Here is a 21,967-nt window from a genome sequence, read left to right on the forward strand (position 1 = left end):
GGCCAAGGCTGATGCTGCTCACATCCAAGTAACCTTGAGTGTAGCAGGTGACTCTGCACGGACTGAGGCTGAATGAGAGCAGATGGATGAACGGAGCTCATGGGTTAGACCTGTTCCTTTTCTTACTCTAGAGCAGAGGGATGGTTTTCTAAAGTGTCGGAAAGGAGTTGAGTTCACATCTTTAATGTTCAACAGAGTACTCTTCTGAAAACTGCTTATCCACCTCACATGGTTTCGGAGTACTGGGCTCAATTACTAATGGAAGAAAGACTTAATTGAGAAGATCCTAAGCTTACAGAAAACCTGGTTTACTGTATTTTTGCACATTCCACATAACCCTAGCAAAATACAGTTCCTTCCGTGTTTCTGTTCTGTTGCCTTTTCCATTACAAGATTTACTTAGGAAACGAATTCCTACTTAACTCCTATAAAATTTTGACATTGCTTGATTTTACCCAATGGGGAATGTGCTTTGAATTTTTAGAATACTTTCACAATTAAAAAGCAAATAGTGTGGAACCATGAATTTGCTGTATGAGAAACAAAATGTTAAAGATAGGGTTGAGATATATATAGATCTGTCTGTCCATCTATTTATATCTTTGAGGGGGTTTGTGAAGTTTTTGTTAAAGCAATAGTAGAAAACCAGATGACCTGTCTTCAGATGGTTATGTGTCCTCATCTTCTCAGCAGCCCCACATCCGTGTGTGTGTGTGTGTGTGTGTGTGTGTGTGTGTGTGAGAGTGAGGTTCACTCTTGGGGGATTCCATACCAGTCCAGTGGCCATCTGAAGTTCAACCCCTCAAGAATCTGAGTTTGAGTCTCCATATTGTCAGGAAAACTTGACTTCTCTGTATCAAACTATTGGTCAGCTACTAAAAAGTTTTAGAACTCAGGTCTTGATTTGAAGCGGGGAATATAATAGTTCATACAAAGTTTAGATGCCATTAGAAAAGGGAACAAATTATGTGTTGCTGCCCTATTTTTATATGGGGAAATGGGAGGGGGGGATGAAGGAGAAATGAAAATGAAGAAAAAGCCCAAAATATTAGTGACGGGTGATGTGAAACGTCTTGCTTCCGGACAGCAGAACCTTTGAGTCACACAACACTGATGCTGTCTGCAGAAGAAAGTTACTTTGGGAATATACCACTTTCATAGTATAGTTTCTTAAAAATAGTCCTTTATCTCTGTGAACCCTTTTCTTGTCTTTGTTTCCCACTCTACTTACTGGAACCACCATGAAACCCGGTTCTGAAATGACTTAACCAAAAGTATTTGCTTTTTCGTCAGAAGAACCCTAAAATTCCAGATGTTCTTTTACATGGTAGATTTATTTTCAGGAAACACTAGGTTGCATTGGAAACCTTTCATATAGGCTTTCATATAGTTAGTACCAAACTATTTTCTGTAACTTCTTTTCATTCATTTCCCTCTATAATTGCTCTGTATTAAAATAGAGGGTAAAAAAGGCCATAGTCCATTACCAAAAATAGCATACAGAACTCTTGACCTATGAGGTCATTTACAGTCGTGTGATCTGATTAGGTTGTCAGGTGGTGAAATCCAGGACTCTCTCTCCAGGTGAATGTAATCTACTTCCCAGGACTTTACCCAGAGGATGTGTTCCCCTGGTGGGTAGAGTACCGTTGATCTTTAGCCCAGAGATTCTGGCCTCTGCGTGATTCTCAGGTCTCTGCGTGTACCTCCCATTTAATAGAGAACTGTAAGAGAATTTGTGAAAGAGTATCACTCCTGCTTCTGGGAGCAGTTCAGGAGTCCCATGGAAGAAAGAAAAATACACGAGTCTTGGCAGCCATGGTATTCTTATTTTTATCCAAATGGATTGGAAATACGTTCGAAAGTTTGAATGCCGCTGTGTCATTACGAGTCTACCGGAGAGTCATTGAATTGGCACTCCTCATACAACTGAGGGCGTCACTATTATACTACTGTAGAGTGTATGTGTGCAATAAGCTGGCGAATTCATTTTCCTGGTGTATGGAAGAGCCAGCACAAGCAGCTTGGTAATCATTGGGTGCTATTAGAGTTGTCTGTAGCCCGTGCTACGGTCTGGGAGGTGGAGCCAGCCGGGTTGGGTTTAGCTACTGAATATCAAACGTTGCTCTTCTTCCCATGTAGACCTTCAGCAAAAGCAGGTACTTGGAAGCCACAGGCTCACCTTCTCTATCTACTCAATAATTATTAATGAAGACACCTCCATAAGGGAGCATCTGGCTGTTATGGATAAATGTACCATTTATTAAATAATTAGTCTCCAAGCCATTCAGTGATGCCTGCAGCATCACGAGAGAACTGCGTCGTGTCACTTTTTCCTTCCCTCTGGGTGGGGCCTTTTCAGACTCCCCCAGTCTCGGAGGCAAGTTCATCTTTCTCTCCAGTTAGTGACTCTTACCCCATAGTTGGGTAAGCACTTCCTAGATTGAGGAAAGCAGCTACAGTAAATCCTGCTGTTTCTTTCATTTGGTGATCCTTGTATTCTAAATTTCACGCACTTCTCCCAGATGCTATAGGGTTTTCTCTCACTGTTGCCAGTGGATGTCATCCAGACAGTGAGTTCATATCTTATGGTTTTGTGCAATCATTGTTGTATCGTAGTCCTAAGACTCATTATAGTGTATTTTTGATATTTTTGAAATGTGTTAAATTTTTTAATTCAATAATATGAGCCAGAGCATGTTGCAGCAAATCTATTGTTTGTAAAAAATAACAATAACAATAATAATAAATAAAATAAAATGGAATATCTTTTTCATGGCTTTGTTTTAAAATGGAATACCTGTTATTTTATAAATATTTTGGCATGAAATTGTAATTTCTCTAACTTGTATATAGAATTAGTTTTCTTAACCAAAAATACCTTTAGGATTTTTCTTGCCCCCTCCCTTTTTTTTTTTTTTTTTTTTTGTTTGCTTTAGAGGAAGATAACAAATGAAACCACATTCCATGACATTATGAAGCTGTGAGTTAAGGCAAGAATAAATATTTTCACCTCTTAAGCTGAAATAGCAATAAAGATTTTTTATGTTAAGAAACATATTCTGACTTGACTTATATGTTTAAATAAATCCAAAGACAGGAAACAGTCCTTATTTGCATGCAGGTTGCTGGCTGATTAGAGGAAACTCAGTTGTAAGTAATTGATGGATCCTAAACCATAGAGCTGATGATGACATAGAAGAGCCAATTGGATAATCTAGTCGTCGTGTTTGTCCTAATATAAGGGTTTGGTGTCAGAACCTCAGATGTAGGAGTGCACTCTGACTCACAAAATACTTAAAATCCAGTTAAGCCTCTAAATTAAATCTTCACCCCCCTCCGTTGTCTCCCATAATCTCTGGACTCCCAAGCAAGATCAGGTTTCTCTAAATAAAAGCCAATTGAAATCATTTTGCAGGTTTCCTCCTTATCTAACAGAATGAACATTTTAAAACTTTGGTACATCAGCTGTTCGTTAGCACCTGCATGTGCTGGGCTCAGAGCCACCATCTATGTGCTTTAGTGCCTCAGTTCTCTGAGACACTCCCCGCTCCAGGGTGGCAGAAGTCAAGTCCTCTGAATGTGTCCTCTGCCTCGTGTGATAGTCCCTGGTACAACAAAAGCCAAAAGAATGCGTTAGTGTCTCAGAACATGTTCTGAACATGTTGGGTAAGTTTTGTCTCTACTACATAAAAGATTTGACTGGGGCCACCTGCGTGGTGGGTGGCTCAGTCGGTTAAGTGTCCAACTCTTGATTTTGGGTCAGGTCATGATCTCAGTCATGAGATCAAGCCCCACATCAGGCTCCACGCTGGGCATGGAATCTACTTAAGATTCTTTCTCTCCCTCTCCCTCTCTTAAAAAAAAATTGACTTTAGGCAAGTTAAATAACCTAAGACTCCGTTTTCCTCAACTGCTACATGGGAATAATACCATCTCTCCCAACAGTTGTGAGCTTGAATGAGACGATGTAAATGCTGCTTTAGCCCAGTACTGGGCCTGGCAAATGGTGAGCCCTCAACAGAATGTCAGCTGTTAGGTAAGCCACTTAACATCTGTACCGGGTGAACAATAAATCCTGACCTGCCTATCAGACAAGTGGTAGTAAATAAGACCAGGTTTGCTCAGGCCTTTGGACGTGACGAAACTCCACAGGTGGAAGGTTATGATTACAGTGACGGATGGCCTCCGATCCCTCGGGAGGAGGGGAGCTTCCAGAGCAGGAGTGTCGCCGCCCCAGGCACGGCGCTGGGATCTAGATGGGCCAGAGTCCTCGTTTTATCGAGTGAAAGACCCAGATGTAGGGACATGTCTCCGGGAAGAATGCTAGTTGAGAAGAGCTGGGAAAGGGAGGATAGTCTTTTCTGGGGGAGTGTGTGAGGAATGAATGGGTTGATTTCCGCTGTTGTTAAACATCCTGTCTACCACTCAGTGAAAACTGGGGGACTCTGGCCACTGCCTCAAGGCTGAAGGTGAGAGAGGAAGCGACTCTCAGTGGCACAGGTGTTTTTGTACGTTAACCCCAATAATGTAGATTCTCAGTTGATTATTATTTCCCTCCAAGCTTTACTTCTTAGAGAAGTACAATTAGATATTTTCCCATTTCTGTATGAGGTTGTTTTGACCTTTCGGCTTGGAGAGGTTCCGTAAGAAAGCTGTTGAAAGGATTTGAAAGGAGAGGAAAAGTAGTATGTTCCAGGGGGAGAGCAGTTGGAGGGTGCAGAGGGGGAAAATGACACTGACTTAATTTTCTTTTAACAGCCAATTTGGTCTATGTTGAAAGAGGCTTACATTTGCTGGTTTCTTACTAACTAGAAATTAGAGAATCTGAAAATGATGTCAGAATTACATTGTGGAAAAAGATTGTTTTTAGAAATGTACTAAAAATTTATTAATAGCTTAACCTCATTTATAATATGAAAGTCAAACTGATATGGGGAAAAAAGGACTAGCTGTTGAAAAGCAAGAGGGCAATCAGGGAAAAACTTTATGATCAGGGCGTGTGTATTTCGAGGTGCGCCCAACATGAACTGAAAATCTGAGACCAGTCATAAAGTAATAAGAACAGCTATAAAACTTGAGATTAAAATAATTGAAAGAACTTTATTTTTAATATTCAGTGTTAATGATCTATTACATTATGAAAACAATCCAGGGTCATGAGAGATCACAAGCTGCCTTTGAAGGCCTACTCTGGAGGGCACTGTCAGGGAAGGCAGAAAAGGGGAAGCCTCCAATAAGCCCTTCTAGTCTAGTAAAATTAACTTCTATTTTTGAAATCAGTTGAATAACACATTTAAGAAGTTCATGAATTTTATTTCTCACTCTCTGGAAAGCCTCATATTTAAGAAAATTATAACATATTTTAGGAACGTGAAATCCAAATGAATGACTTGCAACAAAAAAAGGAACTTGGAATGCTGGCAAAAACCCTTTTTCTCTCAGCCCGACTGCAGGGATCCTGAGGCGGACCACGCATGCTACTGGCATCTCTCTTTATTCAGGAATCCTGCCTCCCATCTTGAAGGGAGGAAGGCTCCCTGGGCCCCAGGCAGTCATGGCGGCTTCGTTCTCGGAGAGTCAGAATGTAGTCACTCATTTAGAATTCAATCATACAACTGCTTTAAAATCATTCCCCTGGGACCCAACACGGGGAGCAGTGGCATATTTCTTGTCGTGACTTTAGTTACGCCAGGCAAGATTATTTCGGCTGTAGCGCTGGGCCTGCTACCCCCTGACCTGTCAGTCTCCCCTCTCTTCCCGAATTTCTCTGGCTCCTTAGTTCTGTTGGTACCGACGGGACCGTCTGTAACCTCGAGTGTGTGAAAACCACGGTTGTCTCATGTGTCATTTGAAAAGATACCTCTTTCTGAGAGAAACAAGGGAGGTGCGTTGCCCTGTAGGTTCCAGAAGACGGTCTCAGAGAGTTCCCGACCACAGGTATTCGGGCGCGTCACTGCAGCCACTGTGCTGTGCTTGGCTCTCTTTGTAGTGCTTCTGTCGCAGGTAGCTCCGCAGGGCCAGCACCACACTGATGCTGTACATCACCACCAGGAGACAGGCAAAGGTGGCCGCCGCCCCGTCCGTGCCTGCCAGTTGGCAGTTCATCCAGGTGAGGCCCTTGCGGGCGTAGAGCCTCGCTCGTGCTCTGCAGGTGTCTGTGGCATTGATCTGCAAGGCCACGTGGAGGTACATGCCAATGCCCACGCCGTAGCTCACCGCCGCCAGGAGGCTGAAGGCAGCCTCCAAGAGGAGCCACTTCCCCGACAGTTCCGTGAGGCTTTTGGCTCCTTGGAGTAAAACGCTCATAGTGAGGACACCCAGGCCCAGAGAAACAGCCACACCCCCGTAGATCAGGGGTGCCCGGAGCACTGTGTACTTCTGGTCCAGCTGCCGAACCTGCTCCAGCTCGGTGCCCTCGAATGGTGAGTAGTAGTTGTTCCCAAAGCCTCCGCCACTGGTAAAGCTCGCAGTGAACCCAGCAAGGACAAAGTAGGAGGCCACGACACACATGAGAACCATCCCATTCAGTATCACCTCCACTATCTGGACCACACCTAGGAGGAGAGAGATTTGGGATTTAACGCTGACATCACTCACCCGGGAAAACTCTAGGTCAGACTCCAGAAGTTCCACTGGTGCCCTGGTTTTAAGGACACGGTCTGATTCAACAATAACATCCTTGGTTTTTGTTTTTTAAATGTGTATGGATGGATGGATGGATGTTTAAGTAGGCTCCATGCCCAATGTGGGGCTCGAACTCACGATGCCGAGATCAAGAGCTGTATACCCTACCGACAGAGCCAGCCAGGCACCCCAGTTTTGTGTTTGTTTTTTTTTTTAATATATGTTCGAAAAACAAAATGCTACTCTGGAAAAAATTTTGCCAGTTTCTTAAAAAAAAAACAAAACCAGAAACCTATACTTAACCGTGTATCTCTGCAACTGCACTCCTGGAGCAGTTATCCTAAAGAAACAAAAACTAAAAGTCTACCCAAAACCGTGTACATGAAAGCTCACAGGAGCTTTATCTGTCATAGCCTCATTATCAGAAGCCCAGATATCCTTCCACAGGCGAGGAGGGGTTAGCAGTCAGGTACATGTATACCACGGGAAACTCGACTCATTGGTCAAAGGGAAGGTGCGGCGGAGACACGCGACTGCTTCGATGGCTCTCAGGGGAATTACGATAAGCAGAAAAAAGCCAGGCTCAAAGGTTATACACTGTGTGATTCCATTTATGTAACAGTCTCAAAATGACACAATTACGGACAGTGAGCCAGGACCCATGGCTGTTGGTGGATGGGGAGACGTGCGGGAGCCCTAGCGACGCCGGAGCATGGAAGAGTTCTGTAGTTGATCGTGGTGGTGGGGACGTGAACGTACACATGACCGAACGGCACGGAAGTGTGTGCACGCACCCGGACGTGAGTGCAGTAGAGCTGGTGAGCTGACCGCGCGCCATGCCGCGCTCTGGTTACGGAAGATGGGAGCACCGAGAGCACTGGGGAAAATGGGATGGAGGGCGCGCGAGATCTCCGCCCTAGTTTTGTTACCATTTCGTGGATCTGTAATTATTTCAAATTTTAAAGTTTTTTTTGAAACTATAAAATGACCTAAAAAGGAATACACTGAGAAAAATCACTCCTGTCCCTGTCCGTCCTGTGCTCTGCCCCCATCCACTTTCATTATTTCCTAATATAACTTTCCAGTGTTCCTTCATGCAAATAAAAGCAGCCTCAAATCTGCATTTCATCCCCCTTCCCTGCTCTTTTTTTTTTCACCAGGAAGCATACCACCCATGCTGCTCTGAGTCTTGTTCATTTACTATTCCTGGAGGTGTTTTCAGATCCGCTCCCACAGTGTCCACAGACTTCGTTACATGGGCTCCAGCGCCACTGTGTGGATGGACCAGTCTATTCAGCTGACAGACACGTGGGCTGTCACTTGGGGGTTTCTGGTGAGTTTTAGGAACCAAGAGGTGACTGGACACTGAATATCTTCTTGTCCAAGGTCAGCTTTCGTTCATCACTGACAGAGGCCCTGGCCTCTGCTTAGGCATACTTCTGGAAGAATGTCTCCTATCATGCTCCAGGGTTCAGAGAACTAAGAGAAAAGCATATGAACCTAGAGTGGGAACGCCAGGCTCATGTCCCCACACTTCGCTGCCGGTGATCTTGCCCCAGTCACTGACACGAAGCCTCACACACTTCATCTGACAAAGGAAGGTAGGGCCTGCCTTACTCCACAGGGCCCCGATGAAAGCAAGTACATCTAAGGATTTCGAAAATCAAAAAATGTTAATGCAAGCAGATGGTGATGCTACTCAGTAACGTTTAGACAATGGAAGGGGCTTAGTGAGAGATTTAAGAAATGGGACAAATTATGAGAAGTGTGGATTCCCAGAAATCGGGAAGCCTTGCCAATACACTAGTGAGTACCACAACGTTTAAAAACGGGGCGGCGAAATACCAGTCTCTCTAACAGACTGAGGCACCAGCTCCTGGGCTTGCTGGTCCTAACTCCTGCTGGGCCCACACAAATTCCTAGGAGGTCCATGGGACACAGCAGCCAAAGGCTCTGACAGTTGAGGAACTACATTCCTCTAATTTAAATCTGAAAATAGCATCAGATCAGAACTGCCCACTCTCCACCCAGGCACTGTAAGGGAGTGGCCACTTGCCCCCTGTAGCAGTGCAAGTGAATTGGCCCAAACATCACTCTAATTCAGGGGCAGCAGTTTTACCCCACATCCAATACTCTTCTCTGCCTTGGTTTTCCTTCCGCACGCACGTTAACGTCTCACCCACCGAAGGGAGACAGGAACACTGCCCTGCTATAAGATGGGGGAAGCTGAATGCTTCCTTCTGGGACAGTGGAGTCGTGATCCATGCATGTATCTGCCAGGCTGAAATGAAATAAATCTAGATCTTGTCAACTACCTCCTGGCTATGACAGTGGAGAGCAATAATGGTCTGTTGCCGGGTCCAGTGCTATTGGGTCTGCAGAAGGAATATGGCCACTGATTATCATCACAGTACCAGCCAGGCCTGGCCTGGCTTAGCTATTAAAATCAAACAGGCTCACTTTTTTCTTTTTTTTTTTTTTTTTTTTTAAGATTTTGAGAGAGAGAGCACACACAAGCAGGGGGAGGGGCAAAGGGAAAGGCAGACTCCCCGTTGAGCAGGGACTCGATCCCAGGACCCTGAGATCATGACCTGAGCTGAAGGCAGACACTTAACCGACTGAGCCACCCAGGCGCTCCCAGGCTCATGTGTTTCTAACCTTGCTGTTAGTGCAGAAAGATTCACAGCCCTCAGAAGACAACAAGGGTGACTGGCAGAGCTAGCAGTTTATCTCGACAGTGGGATGGGACAAGTCTCCAGAAAGAGAGCAGAGGGCTCTGGGGAGGGAAGTGGAGACCAAAACAGACATGGGGTTTTTGTTATAAATGGGGTCTTTCTGGGTGAGGCTGGTTTTGTGGCTGATCATGTAATACTCTGCTTAATTATACATCTACTTCTGCCTTTGCACTGTAAATGTGAACAAAGAGGGGAGAAAATAAATTTTTTTTATCTATCTAAAAAAAACTGAGATGTGCAGTCAAGTTATGCTAAAATGGAAAATAAAATCTCCTCTCTGGAAGCAAATACTTTTCATGCTTTCTTATGTATTCTTTAAGAAATCGTCTAATCACAGCCAAGCATTTATTTCGTTTTCTAAACCCAAATGGAACTCACCTTTTAAATGTGACAAATTGCCTGTATTTAAGGGAATCCTGTTAAAAATATGTTGTAAAGAGAAGCATCACCTCCAAGTTAAAATTTTTCTTTGGACTTCTACTGGATTCATGTAAAGCAAAGAACATATTCACTTGTATCAAGAATATATTGTAATATTCCAGGAGTCATAATTTAACATGCAGTAAGAACCCATGAAGTTGTCTGGCCAAAAGTAGCATTCTTCCATTGGGAAAGATTTCACATTCTTTTATTCTGGATGGATCCTGAATTCCAGATGTTGGGTTTAATTCTTCATACAATGGTACATTTACAAGAGGTACAAAACACTTATTGAGTTTTCAAGGTCACTGTGGGGGTCTTGTTAGAATAGCTTCTTTGCAACCCAGTGAATGAATCTGATTCCTCTTTGCTTGGCCCACGCCTACCTCCAACTTACAGGCGGAGTCTCCCCGGTGTCTCTACACCCTGCATCCAGAGCATTAAGGAAGTGAAGGATCCGAGACCTCAGTGTGGGAAAACTTTGGGGCTCATCTGCTTAAGACAATTGTGTTTAGAAAAGCTCAAGCCGAAATGTTGTCTCCAGTGTATATGGCTTTCCGAGGACTTTGAAGATAAGGATCTTCAGACTCACTTGGTTCATTCCCTTGAGCTAATCGAAAGTGCAAGAAAGTGCATTGCTGCAACTCGTGCCTTCTCCTCGCGGGTCCTGACCTCCAGTTTTGTTCTGTTTCAATAATTTTGGCTCCCCGCTCACCAACAGAGGACTCTAGAACTCATTACCTCAGAGAACGCCGCTCGGTGTAACTGAGAGCTCCCCCCAGGATACCGACGTTGGCCCACCGCAAAGTATTCTGTGAAAGACAGTGGTTCAGAGTAACTTCCACTGCTCACATATGGCAGGACGGCTTAAAAAGCCTAAAACTCCAACATCTCTGCAGGCTTCTCTTTGAGCTTCCTGACCTTCCGGTAACCCCGGATGGCCAGCACAGCGCCCAGGGCAAAGAGCCCGATGCTCAGGGCAGCAAAGATGGCAGCTCCTATATCTCCCCCGTGGAAATTGCAGCTGAAGCCACTGTACCCTTTGCTCTGGTACAGCGCCTCCCTCTCTCTGCACACTGGGGACGCATAGGCAGCCGAGAGGTGGCGGAAGTAGAAGTAGAGAGCGGGGACGTAGGCCCCCGCGATGAGCGCGTCCAACAAGGCTTCAATCAGCAGCCATGGGGGGCAGTGCCACGGGACCCGCAGGACGCCCAGAACGACAAGGAGGCAGCAGAAGGCCATGAGGGCTCCGCTGTAGGCCATCGCCACAGTGACTGTGGGCAGCTTCAGCTGGTAGAACTGGACGTCCAGCTGCTGTGCTTTCTCCCCGTCGGCGCCCTCGAAACCACTGAAAGCGCCTCCGAACTGGTAGTAGTAAATGCCCCCCAGGCTGGTGATGCCCGTGTAGCCCCCTGTGGAACTGTAAGACACAGAGCTGCAGGCCAGGATCAACAAGTTCAGCAGCACCTCCAGCATCTGGCAGCAGGCTGCAAAAGAAGGGCGTGTTACCATTTTGAGAGCTGCTCTTTTGTCCTCGGAGACTTCCGCCTCGGTGCTCCTCTTCCCCGTGGTAGCTCACACCACCACAGGCTCTGTATTCCGCCCCGGGAGGCCCGAGCTGCCCCAGCTATGTGCGGGGCATGAGATGGGCTCTGGAAATGCTGTCGGAGGTACTCGGAGCTAAAAAGAGTAACTCTCCAGAGAGCCTGCCCCTGCTGGGGTGCAGGAAGACGGTGGGAGAAATCAGGCCAGCTCCCAACCAGAAAAAGGCATCCTATATGGAAGGAGAGAACATTCTCTGCCCCAGCCCTTCCCTGCCAAAGAGACTAAGAAAGAGTGATTTCCTCTTTAGATATGTTTTGTGGCTTGCTTCAGTTTGAAAGAGGAAACTTCTCCAAGTTTGATAGAAAGAACATAGAGCTTAAAAAAATACAATGAAGTATGGAAGTTATACATCCAAATGTTAACCGTGTTCATGTATATTGGAAACAGGAAAGATTAATTAAACCCACAAGGCTTACTGGATTAAAGAAACGTAATTGGCTTCATTGTTCTTAGATTTCAACTCAGTAAGTCTGTTTTACAATTTAACTTTGTTTTCTTTAGTTTCCCTAAAGAGCAAATCTGGGCCGTGATATTGTCGCAGGGCTAGGTTCTCTCAGGGACCCTTGGCTTCTCTGTCTTGGACAAGGAAAGAGCTCCAGCTTCTCTGCCCAAACTGGGCTGCTTTCCTTAAAATCAACTTCATGGAGATATAATGGATACGGGACAAAATGACCCGTGTTAAGTGTAGAGCTTGTTGAGTTCTGACAAACATATATGCCACGCCACCACAGTCAAGATACAGAACATCTTTATCTGCCCAGAAAGTTCCCAAGAGAACATTTGTGGTCAATCCCTTACCCTCCTCAGACAATCACTTATCTACCTTCTACCATTAGGAATTAGGTTGGCCTTTCTAGAATTTCATGTACATGGAATCATACAATTAAGTACTCTTGTGTGTGGCTTCTTTTTCTCAGGATTCTACAAAGCTGGGTGTTTCTGAGCTGGAAACTGTATATGCTGCCACAGTCCCGCTAGGTCAGCTGACTCAGAGTAGACGGTCAGCAGCTCCCTGGTATTTAGAGAACCAGATTTTGTGCCTCCTGGGCCCGGGTGGTTTACGGATGAAGCTGTGTTACACCTACACACTCTCCAACGGAACGATATACTCTCAGGTATTGTCTTTACACTCTTCAGTTCCCCCCAAAATGCAGAGAGCCTTATTGTTGTCTTTAGTTATAAAAGTAGTAAATACTGATGGTAAAAAATTAAAGACAAAAACATATAATATAATAATTACCTAAAATCCAACTATTTAAAAATACAACCACTGTGACCATTATTTTTTCTTCTGGACTTTTGTCATATATGCATCATTTTTGCTGCTATTTGCTTTTACGTGAAGAACAGGGTCCTACTCTACCTACTATTCTATAACTATTATATAACCTGTTTTTTCACTTAAGAATATAGTATGAACATTTTTTTTCTACCTCAGCAAATATAAATCTACTTCATATTTTTAGAGGATGTATAGAATAACACAATGAATTTAAATAATTCCAGTGTAAAGGACATTTAGGGTTTTCCCAATGTCTTGCTGTATGGCGACAATTATATATACATACACAAATTTCTTAATACAGTGTGGGGAGGGCAGAGCCCCTACAACCCCCTTGTTCCTGTTGTAGCTTTAATAGAACCAGGAAAGAATAAGGAGGGCTGGGGAGCTGTGTAATTCAGGCTATAAGCTGAATGCAAACATCATGATGTGAGCATTACCCAGCTGAAGGAGGGACAGAAAGAACAAAGGCAAAAAAGAAACTGCTCCAAACAAAGCAGGGAGCCAAGGAGGGGAGCAGGAAATGCGCCCTCTTCCCAGGGATCTTGCAACTCCTCACCCAAGTAATAAATGAGCACACCTGTACACGCACAGGATCCCCTGGTGACCTGATATGCACATGGGGACAGCTGTACTTGCTTTTTATCTGATCTTTAGTCTCAGCGCCTAAAGATTTTAGTACCTCAGGGGACTTGCTCGTAAGGGAATTTGGGACCCATCTCTTTCCATCGGTGTCCAGACTGTTCCACTGAACTTGCAAAGCATGACTCACTGCCCAAACTTCGGGGTCTCCCTAGGAAGTCAGAGAGGGCCATAGCTGCCTCCCACTTCCACCAGTTTGCTGGAAGAGGACATGATTTCACCAGTAAGGAAAAGAAGTCACAAAAGATCTACTCTCAAGATAGGGCTGAAAATCTTTGGGTGACCTTTATCCAAGCCTGCATTTGCTGCTGGAGACAAGTTCCAGGTGTTCAATGGCTATTTCTCTCAACACAACACCAAGTATTGTGTACTGATGTGGGTCTCTGCATATCCAGAGGTCTTTATAAGCCCTCCGTGGTTAGCTTCTGACTGCTCAACCAGCCTTTCACTACCTTGACTCAGAAATGATCTCTAGGTCCAAAGCCAAATAGCCAGAAGCAGTCAAAGCTAAATCAAGGTGTGTTTTGGTCAGGAAGCTCAAGTCCTGCCCTCTCCTCTTGGTAAAATAATCACAATGGAAAACATACTTCTACTGAGAAACCTGTTAACCCAGCCTCTGGCTTACTCCTATTATTTTTATCATCAAGGAAAAAAAAAGAAAGGTCAAGCAAGTAAACCATTTCAGGCCTTAGAGTTAGGCTCTGAGTTTCCATTCCAGCTCTCTCAAGTTAACAGCTGTGTGGCTTGGGGTATCTTACTATACCCCTCTGAGCTTCAGGAATCATTGAGCAAATTAGAAGCAATGTGGTTGTGCCAATAAATGTAAACTAGAGTGCAGATTCCTGTACCTGCATTGTCTAGAGCTCTTTAACGGAAGTTCCAGAGAATCCCATAATCACCTGCATTATTGGAGTCATCCTACGATACATTTTTAGGTACAAGTTCCTTGATTTCTCTCCCTCAGGCTGAGAAGTTTCCTCCCTTAGTCATATGCAGCCTCGAAAAAATCTCTCACCAAATCACATGAGCCACAAGGGCTCACCCTGGCAAACCAGATTTTCTTCATTGCTGGCAAGGCCAGGACGAATGCTTGGATGGGAACTCTAGGCACCGCATTTGGAGCTGACACATGATATTATTTATGTGTTTTGCAAACCGTGCTCGTTCCAATAACTGTGTTTTTTTGTTTTTGTTTGTTCTCAATGAAACAGGGTGGAATAGAAATTACCCACGCAGCTGGTATCTAATAAGGTAAGTACCGTTTCAGAACATGTGTATGTGTGTGAACTTGGGTCTTCATGCAAGATATATTTCTTACTATGGATCTCAGTCCACAAATTTTAAGACATGCTGTTGCATGAACTGCTACCAGGCTGCCCCTCCAGGTGGCTTTCTGTGTCTAACTCAGCCCTCCCACAGCCGGCAGCTCATAACTGGTTCTCCCTGCAGTCCTACCTGGAACCTGAAACCCGCAAGCATGGCTGCTCGCCTCAGCAGACATCTGAAGACAAGCACCGGAAATCTAGGTGTACCTTTCAGATGTGCCTACAATTTTCTGGGGGGGGTAGAATGAGAACCTCATGCAGTTTTATAAATGAAAATGCTAGGAATCCTAAAGGAAAGTCTGCTTGAATTTTTGCTTCACTAGCTCAGACCCCTTCCAGAACCATCAGCAAACATAAATGGTCAAAATGCCTCCCAAATGGCTCACCTCTTCCGGTGCACAAGTATTTGCATTTATGGCATTCCAGGAGTCCTTCAGCCTCTGACTGGTAATATTCCACTTCCTCTAGGCCAGACCTGGGGTTCGAGGGCAGGTATCTCCCTGAAGTGGGTTCACTATAACTGAAAACATACATGGGCATTAGGGTCTTCAAACTCAATGCCCTGTTCAGTATTAGAACCCTGAACATCTCATGCTGTCATTAAAGAGACGTGCAGAACAGAAACAAATTTTGCTGCAGCATTTCATATTCCAGAGAATTCTCTGGTGTAATGGCCCCACAGGGTATCCATACACTTGGCCCAACACTGCTAAGGCACCATGCTGCATATCCCTATAATTCTGAGCGCTGATTGGATGCTGGTTTGCCCAGCTGCGGGAGCTACCTAACCAGGTAGCCGGGAGCCACCTTTGTGAGCCTAACTTTTCAGTTCAGCACGGACAGGGCCTTCTTTAAAGCTAGTTTACATGCATAAGAGTCTGATGCCCAGGCTGGTATTCTCTTCCTTCTTATTACTTTGAAAAGGGCTGAATCTGCAAAAATCCTCTAGGCATACGGGTAACACAGATAACTTTGGATGTCTTCCTATCTCTACTTCTCTGCTAGTTTCCTTCCTTCCTCCCCTTTATCCAGCATATCCTGACCTTTCTCCAGGATGCAATGGTGGGGGCTGCATTCTACCTGCTGGGCGCCAGGGATCCTTCCAGTGTTCTCACTATGGAAATCCATAGTGAGATTGAAATCCTTAAACTCTCACGGCCTTGGATATAGTCCAAACTTAGCACAGCACAAAGGCCCTTGCTCATCTCTCGTCACTCACAACCTCACACTCAATAGACCCAGCCATAGTGAACTGCTCCTCTCCCCCTGCCCCCCAAAAAGATGACCTGCACTCCCATGCTCTAGGTCACTGGGGAAGCTATTTCTCCGCTTGGAACCCTTTTCATTTCCTCTCCCAGTCTTCCCATTCTTGCTCCTTTTCTTTTTTTGATTTTATTTGTGAGAGAGCACTGGCGGGGGAGGGGCAAAGGGAGAGGGAGAAGCAGGCTCCCCTCTGAGCAGGAAGCCTGTGGTGGGACCCTATCCCAGGAACCTGGGATCATGATCTGAGCCAAGGTAGACGCCACTCAGGTGCCCTCATTCTTCCTCCTTTTCCAGAACTCAGCTTTGAGGTCAGTATCCTCCAGGAAATCTTCCAGATCTCAGGCAGGGGATCTGTTCTCTCCAAATCTGTTTCCCCTGCACGTTTACCTGTCAGTCTCCTACCAGACTGTGGACACGGTCAGTAGATCTCACCCATTATGTAAGAGCCCTGGCTCCCTCCATCCTGCCCATTAAATAAAAGTTTATTGTGTGGAGGAAAGGTGGAAATAAATTGTCCTTTGGTTTCAAACCACCAACTGGCTATGAGCCAAAAAATCAAAAGTATTCCCTTCACTCACCTTGGGGCTGGGGGGGACCAGGACACTGGCTTATAAAGAAACCCAAAATGCAGCTCAGGAGATACTAATGCCATCTGGCTTTAGTCAGGGACACACAACAGCTCGTGCCTGTATCTGGGCACAACCTTTGTCAGAGTTTGGCTAGTTGGTTTTAGATAATGGAACATAAACTCAGGATAACAGCTTTCCAGCTGTGTGGACACAACAGAGAAGGAGACTGAGCTTAAGCCTCCAAATCCTACAGCAGAGAGGAGCCTGACATTTCCTTAGAGAAGAGGGCAGGTGTCCCAAACCAGAAGGCAGTCATCACCCCAGTACCTGTCTCCTTGTTGGCCTGGCACATAATCTGGTCATTCAGGAGTATTTGTGGAGCTCGATGGAATGGAAAAAAGACCAACTCCCGACGGGGGTGTGGAGTCTAGGACTGACTGCCTCCTCTCCTCCTTTCCATCCTACCCTCTCCTAGCTCCCTAAGCCTTCCAGAACAGCATGAGGCTTTCACCTCACAAGGCCTTACGGGAATTCTCTGTGCTCTACAAGGCAGGGACAGCACAGTTGGTTCATTCAGGGAGGTGGGATCTGAAACAATGAGGGGATTTGAATGAGGCTCTCCAGAAAGACTTTAGTGACAGCGGTAGGCAATCTCTGCCCTTCAGTGGGGGAGTTTTTGGTAGATGTAGTTGTTTGGTTAAAAGTGTAGCTTCTCCCAGCTGTCTGTTTTGAAATGCATATACCCCAAGGCCAGATTAAACTATTAACCCTTCATTGGGCTGACCTTATCAGGCCCTGACAGGACTTTGGAAGGTCGGTTTTGAAACACAGGACAAGAATCTGAAGCCCCACGGAGCAGTCCTGTGGGCACGTTGGGGTTGGGTCGGGGGAGGTCAGGGAGGAGCCTCAGGTTAACCCCACCTCCCTAAACTCCTTCCCACCCCTTCCCTTTCCGGTCCTGAAGTTCTCTCTCCTTCCTTCCTTGGTCCCCGGCCCTGCCACTGCTAACGGGTGGTTTCTGCTTTGTTAATCGGGGTTCGGATCAAGAAGTGGGGGCACCGTAAGGTTTTCCTTCCTCCCAGGTCACCTCTAAGAGCGCAGAAGGGGGGAATGGCACTTTCTTCCTTGAAGCCGGCTTCCTAGGCCACGGAGCCTGGGGCGCCGGTGCAGCTCCGGGGGGGTGGGGGGTGGGTCTCAGACCCAGGCTTTCCGGGTGCCCAGGTCGCAGGGCGCCCCGCAGCCCCACCTCACCTTGCCGGGCCACTGGGTGCGAAGCGCTCCTTCCTCTGGATCGGCGGCTCCGGGGTTTCCCAAGGCGCGGGCCAGGGGGGCGGGGCTGCGTCCCAGGTCGGCCTCCGGGGTCCGTCCCGCGTCCGGCTTTGGTGGGACTTTTCCCAAACTCTTTGTTCACCGGCGCGAAGGTCCCCGACCCGGTGTCTGTCCTGGCGAGAGCCTCGGTCCCTCCCCCTGTCCCGGTCCCCGTCCCTCCGCTCGCCGCCGTTTCTCTCCCTCCGCCGGTCCCCCGGTCGGTCCCGCTGTCGCTCGGGATGGCGGTCTCGGTCCGGGCGGGGGTGCCGGTCTAGGTCCCGCTCTCTCGGCCGGGCCCGGGGCTCGCGAGCCCCCGACGTACCTTCCATGGCCCGTTTCCGTGTCCACGCCCCGGAGCGACCCGAGGGCAACAATCCACAAGTTTCGCGGGCAGGTGGCCAAGCCCGGGGGCGGGGCGCTCACCTGCGCGCACGCGCGCTAGCCGCACGGCGGGCTCGGAGAGCGCTCACCTGAGCGCGCGCGGCGGCAGGGGGCGCGGCTGTGCGTGGCCGGCGTGCAGGCGCGCGGGGAGCGTGTGCGGGGCTGGGGGCTGGGGAAGCGAGTGGTTCGCTGCTCTGCACCCGGCGCAGCGCACGCCCGCCCGCCCGCCCGCCGCGCCTAGTCTTCCCTGGAACGTCCTTTCCGTGACCCCGGAAGGTGGGTGGCATAGGGAAGCGAGCTCTGGACTTTACCAGCCCCTCGGGTGTGCATTCCCGTCGCGTGCTCATCCAGTCGCCCAACCATTTTTCCTGCCCCTCCAGCCGCCCAGTCGTCTCCCCCTCCACTGGCCCGCCCTCGCTTCCTCCGTCTCCCGCTATCCTTTACAGCTGTGTTGTTCCGGGGGCTTGAGGCCAGTTCATCTACTGCAACGGCCCTGGACTTACCAACTTTATTTTTAAAATGACTAACCACACAGAATAGGCATCTTTTCCTTTTGCCAAGTAAGGATATTTAAAAACATAAAACTGCCGTCTGTTAATTCATCCTTTAGAGAAATATACGTGAGCACCTACCCTAGCAGGCCTTGGAGATACAGTGGTGAACTCTCATTGCGTGGCGTTTCCCTTTTGGCGTGTGTGGGAAGAGAGAAAGGGCACTAAACGAAGAAAGAGACAATGTCTAAAATTGAGGAGGGCAGGTTTCTTTCTGCAGATCTGAGAAGGGACCTTTGAATTGAGTCCTGGAAGGCAGCTTTGGGGATAGCTGAGAGAATGTTCTGGAAAGAGAAGCTGGGTAATGCAGAGAGCTGAAACAAAGTTCCAGGGGAATGAGTGGGGATAGGATGAGACTGTGAGGTGGAGCAGGCAGGTGGCGTAGGGTGTCCATCGTGAAGAGTTGTTTTCATTCTGAAAGTAATGGGAAAACATTGAAGGATTTTGAGCAAGAGAGCGAGCTACTCTGATTTACGGTTTTATTTTTTTTATTATTTTCATTTATTTATTTATTTATTTTTTGAGAGAGAGTCTTAAGAGGCTCCACACCCAGCATGGAGCCCGAAGGGGCTTGATCTCATAACCCTGAGATCATGACCTGAGCGGAAATCAAGAGTCAGACACTTAACCGACTGAGCCACCTAGGCGCCCGTGATTTATGGTTTGAAAAAACCACTCTGGCTTTTGTGTAGAGGGTGAATGACAAGCAGCCAAGGGTAGAGGCAAGAGATAAATTAGTAAGTTGCCAAAGCAACCCGAGTGAGGGGAGATAGTGGCTCAGTTGCTGGTGAGAAGTGGGTGGATCCGGGTTGTGGTTTGGAGGCAGAACTTAAAGGATGGTTTGGATGTGGGGGAGTGAGGGTGGTGGAGGCAACTGCTTACTGAAATAGGAAGACTGGAGGGAACGGGGTGTGGGGAAAAGTGGAGAGTTCTATTTTGGACATGCTAAATTTGAGGTGGCTATGATTCATCCAAGTGTAGATGTCCAGTTGCAAAGGGATAGATGAATGAGTGGGGGTGGGGCGCAGAGATGCTCTGTGGGAATAAAAGGGCTCCCCCTAAGGAGGGAGGAAGTTAGAAAGCTGAGGAAGACCTTGGGCAGAGGCCCAGGGAAATCTAACCTTTAGAGCTAAAGGATTAAGAAGAAGTGAGTGAGGTAGGAGGAAATCCAGAAGGGTGAAGTCACCAGACCTACCTGCCAGACGTCATCCTGCAGAAGCACTGTGGGCCAAATCCTAGGGCCTCCCACAAATACTTATGTGAGCAGCACCTTGGTCTGAGCCTGGGACAGCTGTGGCCATCCAGGAGGCAGACACGGTATGGTTAGTGAGGTCGCAAAGTGCTGCCTCTCTCCGACCTTCCCTCTGGGCCTCTGGAACACTCTTTTTGAATAAACCAACGCCTTTACCACCCCACCTTTTTGTATCCCTTGTTTTTGTTTTGTTTTGTATCTTTACCTTGATCCACTACTTACTGGTTTTCTGTTGGGGGAGGTAAATGGCTCCATTTTGGGCTTTTTTTTTTTTTTTTTTTTAAGATTTTATTTATTTATTTGACAGAGAGAGAGAGGGAGAGCACACACAAGCAGGGGGAGCTGCAAAGGGAGAGGGAGAAGCAGGCTCCCCGCTGAGCAAGGAGCCTGATGTGGGGCTCGATCACAGAACCCCTGGATCATGACCTGAGCTGAAGGCAGATGCTTAACCGACTGAGCCACCCAGGTGCCCAATTGTTTTCTCTTTTTTAACAGTGCTTCACCCTTTGCTTTCTCTTTTCCCTTCACAGACCCCATCACTCTGAACACCAAGTCCACTGAAGGCAGGGTCTCTAAGAGTCATCTGTAAACACTCCCCATTCTGTGCTCAGTCAGTATTTGCTGAATGGAAGGATGGACAGATACATACTGCTTTTTTACTCCATTTAGGACGCTTTGTGGAACAAGGATGACCTGGATATATCTTTGTGGGAGGCTGTGGAGGAAAGTCTTTCCTTAACTTCTCCACAAACTGTCTATGGCAGATTGCCTTTTCTAAAAAAGGTCCCAACAATATTTCCAGTCCCACATACTCTTCCAGAACCATGCCACTGCCCCATCAAGATGGAAAGTCTGTATCCCCACCCTGGGAGCCTATGCAGTCCTTTGAGATTGCCTGGATGAAGAGATTCAGGGCTGGCTACATAATTTGTGGGGTCCAGTGCAAAATAAAAATATGGGGCCCTTTGTGTAAATGTTATTAGGAATTTCAATATGGTGACAGCAGAGCGTTAAACCAAGTGTAGGGCTGCTTTAAGCGTGGAGTCCTGAGTGACTGCACAGGTCACGTCTTGTGAAGCTAGCCCTGAATAGAATATGCCAAAAGGGACAAAATGGCTTCTAGGGCCTGTCATAAAAAGCCATGCAGCTTTCCCCTGGCTCTTTGAGAATGTTCCCTCTTGGATCACAGTCACAGTCATGTGAGGAATCCCAGGGTACATGAAAAAGCCATGTGTGGGTGTTCTGGCTGTTAGCCCCAGCTGCAGTCCCAGCTGACAGCCCATGTCACCTGCCAGAGGTTGGTGAATGAGCGCTCAGTTGATTCCAACCCTAGCCTCTGAATCACCTCCAGTCTTTGGATTTCCTGCTCAGTTCCTACTGTTGTGAAGGAGAGACCAGCCATCTCCACCGGGCTGTTCCAAATTCCTGACCCACAGAATCCATGAGCATAGTAAATGTCTTATGCCTCTGAGTTGGCGGGGAGTGGGGGGATGGGAGTGTGGAGAGGGATTGGATTTGTTACTCAGCAAAAGATAACTATTGTACCTTCCATGACTCTAGCTCATCTTGGCCTCTCCTTTCTCTGACGAGGGAACTTTTTTAAATCGCAAATTTACTGCAATTTTGGTTCAAAACATGCAGTTTATCTGTTGGTCCCAATATTTGAAAATTAACATTTATTTGTATTGTCTGTCTCTCTAGCCTGTCAACTCCCTGGAACAATGTTTTTGCCATTATGCATGGCACATAGAAGGTGCTCAATAACTAATTGTTGGATAAATAACATTAATTCTTATAGATGAATCTGTGTTCTGAGAAGGATGACAGGGACCTTGTATGTTCCATAACGTCTTGCATAAGGTACAAGATGGCATAAGATGCATTAAAAATAAAAGTTTCCAGCTATGTATAACTTTTTATAAATCAATCAACTACACAAGTAAGGAAGGAGTAAGTAAGGTAGCTGAGTTAGAGCCCAATGAAAAACTGATGGGTTTATTTAATTTT

The 21,967-nt window shown here is 46.7% G+C and overlaps 1 protein-coding gene across 2 annotated transcripts; it reads right to left on the bottom strand.

The window, feature by feature from the left end:
* Positions 1-5,437: 5,437 nt before the first annotated feature.
* Positions 5,438-18,105, bottom strand: MARVELD3 (MARVEL domain containing 3). Of its 2 annotated transcripts, none has more exons than XM_044922028.1 (3): positions 17,720-18,105; positions 15,023-15,150; positions 5,438-6,557 (listed from the first exon to the last, which is right to left on the bottom strand). In XM_044922028.1, the coding sequence occupies exons 1-3, from the start codon at positions 18,103-18,105 to the stop codon at positions 5,920-5,922; spliced, it is 1,152 nt and encodes a 383-aa protein (XP_044777963.1). In that variant the 3' UTR covers positions 5,438-5,919. The 2 variants fall into 2 exon arrangements, with proteins under 2 accessions (XP_044777963.1, XP_021558859.1); XM_021703184.1 differs by lacking the exon at positions 5,438-6,557 and adding an exon at positions 10,570-11,269.
* Positions 18,106-21,967: the final 3,862 nt, after the last annotated feature.

This window comes from Neomonachus schauinslandi, chromosome 16, assembly GCF_002201575.2.
Source record: "Neomonachus schauinslandi chromosome 16, ASM220157v2, whole genome shotgun sequence".
In the NCBI taxonomy this organism is placed as follows: domain Eukaryota; kingdom Metazoa; phylum Chordata; class Mammalia; order Carnivora; family Phocidae; genus Neomonachus; species Neomonachus schauinslandi.